The 9,930-nt window shown below is 34.5% G+C and overlaps 1 protein-coding gene across 1 annotated transcript in view; it reads right to left on the bottom strand.

Annotated features, from left to right (window-relative positions):
- Positions 1-5,569: 5,569 nt before the first annotated feature.
- Positions 5,570-9,930, bottom strand: part of PTPRD (protein tyrosine phosphatase receptor type D) — a 402,643-nt gene continuing 398,282 nt past the window's right edge. The window contains exons 36-37 of the mRNA XM_029920345.1: positions 9,653-9,788; positions 5,570-7,939 (exon numbers count right to left, since the gene is read on the bottom strand). Coding sequence (XP_029776205.1) covers positions 7,871-7,939; positions 9,653-9,788 — 205 coding nt within the window. The 3' untranslated portion in view covers positions 5,570-7,870. The remainder of the gene's footprint in view (positions 7,940-9,652; positions 9,789-9,930) is intronic.

The following is a 9,930-nucleotide window of genomic DNA, read 5'->3' as shown; positions in this document are numbered from 1 at the left end:
CATTTCCACAAACAGTGCACAAAGGTTCCTTTTTCTCTACATCCTCATCAATACTTGCTATTTCTTGTCTTTTGATTCTAATTATTCCAACAGGTGTTAAATGATATCTCATTGTGGTTTCAATTTACATGTACCTGATGATAAATGATGTTGAGCATATTTTAATGTATTTGTTCACCATTTGTATGTCTTCTTTGAAAAAATGTCTAAAAAATAAAAGGAAAAAGATCTATTAATTAAGGTCTTCAGTCCATTTTTAATTGGGTTATTTGTTTTTTGGTGTTTAGTTGTAGAAGTTCTTTATATGTTTTGGATATTAACCTCTCATCATATAATCAATTGCAAATATCTTCTCCCATTCAATCGGTTGCCTTTTCATTTAGTTTTCTTTGCTAAACAAATGATTTTCATTATGATGTAGTCTTAGTAGTTACTTTTGCTTTTATTTCCCGTGCATGAGGAGATAAATATAGAAAATATTTCTGTGGATGATGTCAAAGAAATTACTTCTATGTGTTTTCCAGGAGTTTCATGGTGTCATGTTTCACATTTAGGTTTTTAATCCATTTTGAATTTATTTTTGTATATGATGTACAAAAATTGGCCCAGTATCATTCTTTTTCATGTAGCTATCTAGTTTTCCCAGAACCATTTAATAAAGATATTGGTTTTTTCTCATTGTATAGTCTTGTCTACTTTGTCATAGATTAAGTAACCACATAATCTGGGTTTGTTTGGGGGATCTCTATTTTGTTCCACTCATCTATGTGTCTCTTTTTGTGTCAGTCTATATTGTTTTTTTTTTCTTTCTTTCTTTTTTTTTTTTTACAGAACATTGTATGTTTATTCATTCAGACATTGGAAAACAAACTTTTACCTCTATCAAGGGACTTTCTCCTCTTTTAAAAAAAATTTTAAAATATAGTGTGTTTTCTTTTTCTCCATAATATTTTATTGTCAAATTGTTTTCCATACGACACCCAGTGCTCTTCCCCTTAAGTGCCCTCCACCATTACCACCACCTCTTTCAGTCTATATTGTTTTGATTATTATAGCTTTGTAGTATATCTTGAAATTTGGAATTCTGGTACCACGAGCTTTGTTCTTCTTCCTCAAAATTGCTTTGGCTTTATGGGGTCTTTTGTGGTTCTATACAAAATTTTCTAGTTCTGTGAAAATGCAATTTGTGTGTTTAAAAGTATTGCACTAAATCTGTATATTGCTTTGGGTAGTATGTGCACTTTAACAATATTGGGTTTTCCAATCCATAAGCTTGGAATATCTTTACATTTGTTTGTGTCATCTTCAAATCCATAGTGTTTTATAGTTTTCAGAGTTTGGGCTTTCACTTCTTTGGTTAATTTTATTTTTAGGTATTTTATCTTTCTTGATATAATTGTAAATGTGATTATTTTCTTAATTTCTCTTTATACTACTTTGTTATTAGTGTATAGAAATACAATATATTTCTATAACTAATTTTGTATCCTGTGACTTTATTGAATTCATTTATCAGTTCTAGTTTTTTGGGGGGTGAGTTGGGGTTGGTGTACATAGAATCATGCTACCTATAGGTAGTAGCAGGCTTACTTCTTCTTCACCAATATGGATTTTTCTTTTCCTTGTCTTAGTGTTGCATCTAGGACTTCCAATAATCGTAAGTGAAAGTGGTGAGAAAGGACATCCTTGTTTTGTTCCTGATCTTAAAGGACAGGCTCTCAGTTTTTCACCACTGAGTATGGTGTTAGCTGTAGATTTTTTTCATACGTATCATTTATTATGTTAAGCTATGTTCTTCCTAAATCTACTTTGAAGATTTTCATCATAAATGAATGTTGCATTTTGTTGAATGCTCTTTTCTCCATCTATGAAACAATATATGTTCCTTTCTCTTGTTAATGTTATATATCATATTGAATAATTTATAAATATTGAAGCACCTATCTGTGAAATAAACCCCATTTGATTGTGGTATATGAGTTCAGCTTGCCAGTATTTTGTTGAGAAATTTTGCTTTAATGTTCCCCAGAGATATTGGCCTATAGTGTTATTGTTGTTGCTTGTAGTGTACTTATCTGATTTTGGTATTGGGATAAACCTGGACTCATGATATGGGTTTGGAAGCTTTCCTAATTGTTTTATCTTTTGGAATAGTTTGAGAAAGACAGGTATTAATTCTTTAAATTTTTGGTACAATTCACCTGCTAAGCCATCTGGTCCTAGACTTTTGTTTGTTGGAATTTTCTTGGATTAATTCATTTCTAATAATTATTCTGCTAAAATTTTCTATTTCTTCTTTATTCAGTTTTGGGAGTCTCATATTTTTTGGAGTTTACTAATTTCTTGTAGGTTGTCCAATTTGTCATGCAATTTTGCATAATATTCTCATAATTCTTTGTATTTCTGAGTGTCAGTTGTTATTTCTTTTCATTCATTTATGACTTTGAGTCCTTTATTTTTATCGATGAGTCTGGACAATTTTGTTTATCTTTTCAAAGATCTGGTCTCTCTCTCTCTCTCTCTCTCTCTAGTCTTTATTTCTGCTCCTATCTTTATTTCCTTCCTTCTACTGCCTTTGGGCTTTATTCATTATTCTTTTCCTAGATCCTTTGGATCTAAGTTTAGGTTGTTTCATATTTTTCTACCTTCTTGAGGTAGTCCTATATTGCTATGAACTTCTCTCTTAGAACTGCTTTTGCTGCATCCCAAAGATTTTGGATCATTATGTGTTCACTTTGACTTTTTTTAGTAAATTATTATTAACTAATAATAATTACGTGTGTGTTTGTTTGTGAAATTAAGTATTTTGTCATCTTCAGCATTCCATTCAGACCTCTGATTAAAATAAGGCATCAGTGATTCAAATTGTAAATCCAATTCACCTTGAACTTTTTCTCTTGTTTCTGGTCAAGGTTTGTGTGCTTACACAATCAAACAATAGGGTGATCAAACCTGCAAATTAAAGGCCAATTAGGTAGAGAGGAAAAGTGAAGGAGAAAAAAAGACTCTAGTAGTTTATTCACTATCAGGATTTCCAAAATAGTATATGGATAATGGATTATTTTATTCCCCATTTTCTTGGAAACCAAATAGTTTTAATAGTAGAACATACCTGTGCTTTGCCTTACCTTAACTCAGTTTGACTTGCAGTCAGTTGTTGGTCCCACCATATTCATTTGTATTTGGCAAGGTGACAGCCACCTTAAATCCTCCTTTGACAACCTGATGAGCATGTTCTTATCTCCTATCCATTACTGTGATCTTGAGATGATCACTTAACCCAAGTCACACCACTAAGGGCAAGAAGCATCCATTCCGTTCAAAAACTTCTATAAGTGCTCTGGGAAAGTAAATTCTTCCACTTGCTTTGCTTGTGGTGAAGCTTTCAAGTATCGCAAAGTTTGCTTAAACCTGACACTAACAAAGTCAAAACCAGGCTGAGAGATATCACCTGAGCCCCAATGCAGCTGTGCCTAGTGGGTGATTAAGAATGTATTCCTACTCTTTAAGTATGAGCACCCTCCTAATCTTTTAGTATATGAGTCACCAAACACTTCCCTTTCCTTGTAAGCCAAGTGGAGTCAGACTTCCTGTCCCTCACAATTCAAAGTCCTAGCTTCGTGAATCCTCTACTTTCTTTCAAAACATTTGCCAGAGTGTATTTTTATTACTTATTTAATGACACCCCTCTCCCTAGGCTACAGTCTCTGTGCAAGCAGCAGCATCTTATATATCCATATGCATCCCCAATGCCTAGAATAGTAGTTCTGACCCTTAATATTGACTGAATGAAAAAACAGTTCAGGCCAACCATTTTCTTGAAAGTTTAAGAAGCTTAAGAAGTTTTCCAAAAAGCTTAGGAATTATGGGGCTAATTTTATGTGTCTGAATGGTATCTGTTGTTTCAAGAAGATAACACTTATATGCTGAAATCACTTAAATTTACACAGTAGTCATCTACACAGTTAAAGATTGTCCATGAACTCTATTTTGAATGATACCAAGCGCCTCCTTTTTCCTGTATGAACTTGAGCAAACTATTTTTCTAAGCCTCAATTTGCTTACTAGTGAAAGGTGCTCACCTCAAGTCAGACACCTGTAGGTAACAGTCTCTTGGTAAGCTGAATTACTATTAGTACAAAGGAACTTCCCAGATAGCCAGAGGAGAAAAGGGGATATATATATGCTCAGTTCAAAAATCAAAGCACTTAAGTGGACAAAAGCAAAGGCCAGGGCTGCATAACACTGACATTTTTATTAGAATTCATTTGTAACAAATGGAACTTGTGTCAGCAAAGAACTGATTTTCATACAGACTTCTTTCGCCACCAATGTAACGAAGTAAGAAAATAAAAAGCACGCCTTTCATTCTGTAAAACATTTACGCGTACTACTAATTAGAGGTAATTGTATTTTTTAACAAGCCATTTTACAAGTTATTTTTTTAAATTTTTCAGTCTATGCATCCAAAACGAGAGCAAAGAACACAACTGTTATTATCTTTGTAAAGACACTCCAAGCTTGAATGGCAAAGCCACGAAACAGATGGATAGGATGGATCTGTAGCCTTCTGATCTCTGCTGGAGTATCAGGGCACCCATAAAACCAAAGGAAATCAAAACCCATAAAGGAAAAAGAAAAGGGAATTGAAAATAAAAAGGAGGGACTAAAAGCAAACCCAAAAATAAACAGGAAAGAAAAAAAATCTCTACATTACTGAAGAATTTTTTCCCTTCCTGTGTCTATGTTGTGTTATTTACATACACACAAATGAATTTCTGAAGCAGTTTCTTACAGATGGGTTCAAGTAATAACATTATTGGGTGTAGAATCAATAGGGCAGTGCATAGTACAAAGGTATAGAAAGTGCAAAGTTCCCTAGAGGCCCTTCCCTCCCCTGGCTGTCCTCGCCGTTGTCTAACCATGCAAATCATTTTTAAAAAAGAGCTAAAATAAAGTTCTGTACAAATCACTTTTTATATATTTTGATTTTTTTTACCATTGTAACTAATTACAAAATTATACATAACTACACATACATAGGTAAATAATAGCACCGTACTGGTTATGATGATGAAAATAATTGGAAACTTGAAAGTTTACAGTAATGGTAGATAAAGATGTTCACCTGGGAAAATCAAACTAGAATGGTTGCACAGAGTGGAATGCACATCAATGACAGAAAGGGAGTTAGTTCTCGGAACAGCGCCTAAGCAGTAAGATCCCTGCCTCGTTTGTATGGTATGCATCCCATGAATTTTCTTCTTGTGACTATTCTCCTCTTTCCCTTTGCCAAATGGGCAGTTTTCACTTCAGGGAGAGAAACTGCTCACTGGCCAGTCGTTCTGATGTGTATTAGACACCATCATATTCTACACGTCTAACATGGCATGTCTGCATGTCTGTCTGACCCCCTTTGTTTCACTAAATGAAAATCACAGCACTCAGTAATCTGGCACTTGGATAAATCTCCAAAAGATACAAAGTAAAAGAAAACAACAACAGATCCACATAGTGCACATTCTTCTCTGGTTCTGATGTAGGTTAGAGAGTCTCATTCTGAGGTAGCCTTCTAGATACTTTTTTTTTTGTATTATATATTTTTTCTTTTTTTTCTTTCTTTTTTTTATACAAAAGTGCTCAAATATGATGCTTGTAAGTGTTTGGTCTCTTGGATTTCATTCTACTAGTAATGGTAAAATGTGGAAAATAAAAATCCTTGTATGCTGAACATCAATGAAGCTAAAATTAAACCAAAATATTTTATCTATACCAAAACTCTTTAAGAGTTCCTTGGATATTTTGAGGGTTCTTTAAAATCATGTAAGAGATGGCAAACTCATGCCATTTATCCATGGCTTCCTATAGCAATTATGTTGGAAACTTTGGAATTACATTGGAAAATAAATAGTTGTTCAATTTCCCCTTTTAGAAAAATCCTAATGGACTAGTAAGTATATTCCAAAGTTGACAATGAGATATTTATCACTAAAATAAGTTCGTGCAGTTACTGAATGTTCCAGAACAGATTTGGAAAGGATTCTAAGTAAAACAAGTAGCTTTTCCTGATGTTGGCAATCATGAAAGGAAGGGCCCTGATTATCCAAGTGCTTTGGGCTGGTACAATCACTAACATCCCCAACGTAGTTGAAAACTAGGAATGCATATTATTCAAAGAGTTTTTGTACATGTGGTAAACAGATAATGCTTTAATTGGAAGAGTAACATATATGAACAACTAATGAAAATAGGAACCAAAGCTAAAAAGAAATGCTATTAAAATAGGCATCAATTATAAGGCACTCTAAATGCATAACTAAAACCAAAAGAAAACAAAGGACAGCACTTCCCAGGAGTGCTGTATGCCACAAAATGTTTCTGACTGAACAGAGTAACATGAGTTTGGCTTTGCCCCTGTTACATATCATAAATGCAAGTTTCATAGCACATACTATAGACAATACACGATTGAATACATTGTTTTTAAACAACTTGATAGCTGATATATTACAACATTCTCCCCTCCTAAAGGGATATGCACTGACCTTTCCCACATGCACACCTCTTAGATATTTAATAATTTTTTATTGCACGAGAGTGTTAGAAATATTGAACTTTGTTGGAAGCCTGGCTAACAAAAGGATATCTGTGAATATGACTAGGTGGGTGGGGGGAGACCAGATAGGAAATTAGGGGGTGAGGCATGACAATCACTGATGTGCATTCCTCATTTCCCTTAAAATTAAAATTTTATGATATTAAGAAATACCCATGTCATAAAATTAATAACAAATTGAAAAAGATATTTGTAATAGCTTTTCTACCTTAAAAAAAACCCAGAAAACAAAACAGAAGAAAAATAACACAAAACAAAATCATGGAAGAACTGAATGATAGCTATATCTATCTTTTTGTGTGGACACACTGTCTATATATACATAAACACCCTGTAAAATATGGATATATATGTATATATGTTAGCAGCAACTTTATACTTTGCGCCTCCCTGTTGATTCCAAAAACAAAACAAAACAAAACAAAACAAGGTTCTCTTTGACTATTTGGAGAGAATGGGTACTTTCTCACTAACCAAAACTGAAGTGTAAAAGTAATCTGACAAGACCAATACTGTAGATTAAGAATATTGCACAAAAATGTGCAAATGTTCAAATTATTTGATATTTCTACAGCAAGATATTACAGATAACAGTTCTACAGCTTAAAAAAACTTACAATTTGGAAATTAAAAAATGAAGAGTTATGTAACTTTTTTAAAATTCACTTTATCGAATGATACATTTTGTTAAAAAAAAGTTTACACAGTTAAAAATGAAGCACAGGTCAGCAGTATCTTTACAATACTAAAAAACTAAATCAAAGACTTTCTTTTTAAACATTTCCCCCCACGCCCCTGAAATGTTATTATGAGCAGTATGGTGGGAAGGGGCGCCGCCGCAGCAGAGTCCATCTTATCATAGGAGAAGCCACACCGGCAAACATCTTGCACCGAACTGCAGGACTCTGGCAATTTCTCCTCACACTGAACAAGCAATCCTGAACAAGATGGTGGTTCTTTGCTGTGATTTCTTCTTCCCTTTATTTTGAATCCTTGAGGTATCTGTAAATAAAATCCTTCAGATGCCTCGTCAGTCAGGATTCTCTTTATTATTTTTCAGGTTAGATTATTAAACTGTGAATTCTTGGTCCACCCAGAAGAGTTTGTTTTTATTTTGTTTTGTGTGTGATAGTTCCACTAAGTGGTAGTTAGCTAGAAGTTAAGAAGGACTTCTCGAGTGCCCTGTATGGCTCAGAAGAGACTCCGTGGATACTGAAGGGCCCGCAGTAAGAACCCAAAGGGGGTCAGGGGTTTCTACGTTGCATAGTGATCAAAGCTGCCCAGGTACTCCAGTGCGGCTCGGTAGCAGAACTGGTACTGGTCCTGCAGGAGACCAAGCATGGGAAGAACCAGAACAAGGGGCCATGAGTATATTTTAACAGAAAGATGAAAATGAAATTTCAAAACCAGTTACATCTGGATGGGGGCAAAATCACTACTGTCACCAATTAATTCATTCCGATGATCAATATGTTTCAGTGAGCAAAGAATTATCAGCCACGTGGGGTGCTTGTTCACTTTGCCAATCAATTTGACTAAAATGGTCTCCTAATTCTGAAGTAGTAACAGCTAGAATGAACATTATCTTCCAGACAAGTCTGAGCTGTTTTCCAAGTAGTGCCAAACAATTACCACCACTGAACATGTGAACATACCATTGCTGTCTTTTACAACTACCTCCTTATTTGTGATATCTTATTCTCAGTTTACATATTTGCCTCTCTTTAGCCTAATTCAGACACATGTCCTGAGGACAATCTGGATTCATTTATCTTCTGGGCTATTGAAATAATAATTGAATTAAAAAATCATATCAGATATGATAGTAGACCTTAGTACCTGCCATCAGGATTATCCACCATTTCATATGTTCTTATTTAAGTAAGGGTGAGGAGCAGTAGGTACACAGAGCCATTTACAGAGGGCTCTGAACTTTCAAGCTTTTCATCCCCTGAAAATGGCATCAACACTAGTTGCCTATACCAAAAAATACCCCTGTCATTTGGCTTAATTCAGTGTGATTGCTAGTTATCTGTTCTAGAAAGGCCCACATTAAAATAGAATAACTTGAAACATCTTTTATTTTAGGTAGGGAAGAACACTGTCATATTGGAATAAGTTGGGACATTGTTGGAGAGATAGAAAAAGTAGAATTTTTGCCATAAAAGAAACTTATTTTCAGTAGCCAATGGGGCTGTAAGTAGATAGTTTCTATTTTGCTTAAATGTGCATTTTTTTTACAATAAAAATGGTAATGTAAAATAAATGGAGTTTGCTTTCCTATGTTGTCCCAGTAAGCTGTTTGGCTAAGTGTTAAAAGGTTTTTAAACGTCCAATTTCCCTCTACTACCCCCAGCACCCATTAAGATTGTCAGGCCGACATCATGCTTTGGGCAGTGCAAGCCAAATGCTTGTACTATTTTGAAATCACAATTTGGAAGATATTGTGAGTAATGAATTTAGGAATATAAATTGTATAATTTGGTGGCCTTTTGAGGAAAAGAAACACTCACTCATTAGAAATCAATAGTCAATAGGTTAGACTGGCTATATCACAAATTCATATTATTCTAAAAACATAAGAATGTTGTTATAAGTTATTAGGACAGAATATGGACTATTAATGTCTTTAGGGCTTTACATATTTGAAGCCAGGATTCAAATATTGTAAAGTGATCATTAGAAGAGAAGAGAAGTAAAATGGACTGAGGGTCTGCTCTGTACTTGGCACTCTGCTTTATATACAAAACTGCCATTTTAATAGGCCCAAAATGGTCAAATAGTAACAATTTATCATGGGTCAACCTAATATATAATCTAACATAACTTGAAAACAACTGTAAAATATTGAAAGTGTCAATCCCATATACAGAGGGGGAAAATGAGGTTGAAAAGTACTAAGCAACTGGATGCTTTTCCTACAGTATTTTCCTGTATTTTGCTCTGGTGCTGAGAGTCTCTGGACTCTATGAAGTCCTGGCTAATAAAACCTATTTGGCTCTTGAGATGTGACAAACTCATGGAGATTTTTCTCACCTCTGTCTGTACCATGGCTGGTCGTTGTGTTCTTAACATTTTGACAGTCTGGAAGATATCTACAACTCCTTCATATCTCATTCTTTCCAAAACAATGCTAAGTGTTATGAAGACTCCAGTTCTTCCAACGCCCGCACTGTCATAATAACAAAGACAGCATTACTGGATGCGATGCTCATAGTCTTCATCACATTTGCTTGGAAGCACCTGCTTCCACATAACATCAGGTTCTTTCACACCAATGTTCAGGAAAATATGGTGTTGCATTCACAAAATGA

Source organism: Suricata suricatta, chromosome 13 (assembly GCF_006229205.1).
Source record: "Suricata suricatta isolate VVHF042 chromosome 13, meerkat_22Aug2017_6uvM2_HiC, whole genome shotgun sequence".
Taxonomy (NCBI): Eukaryota; Metazoa; Chordata; class Mammalia; order Carnivora; family Herpestidae; genus Suricata; species Suricata suricatta.
Note: the sequence above shows the minus strand (reverse complement) of the source record. Positions and strands in the feature narration are given on the sequence as shown.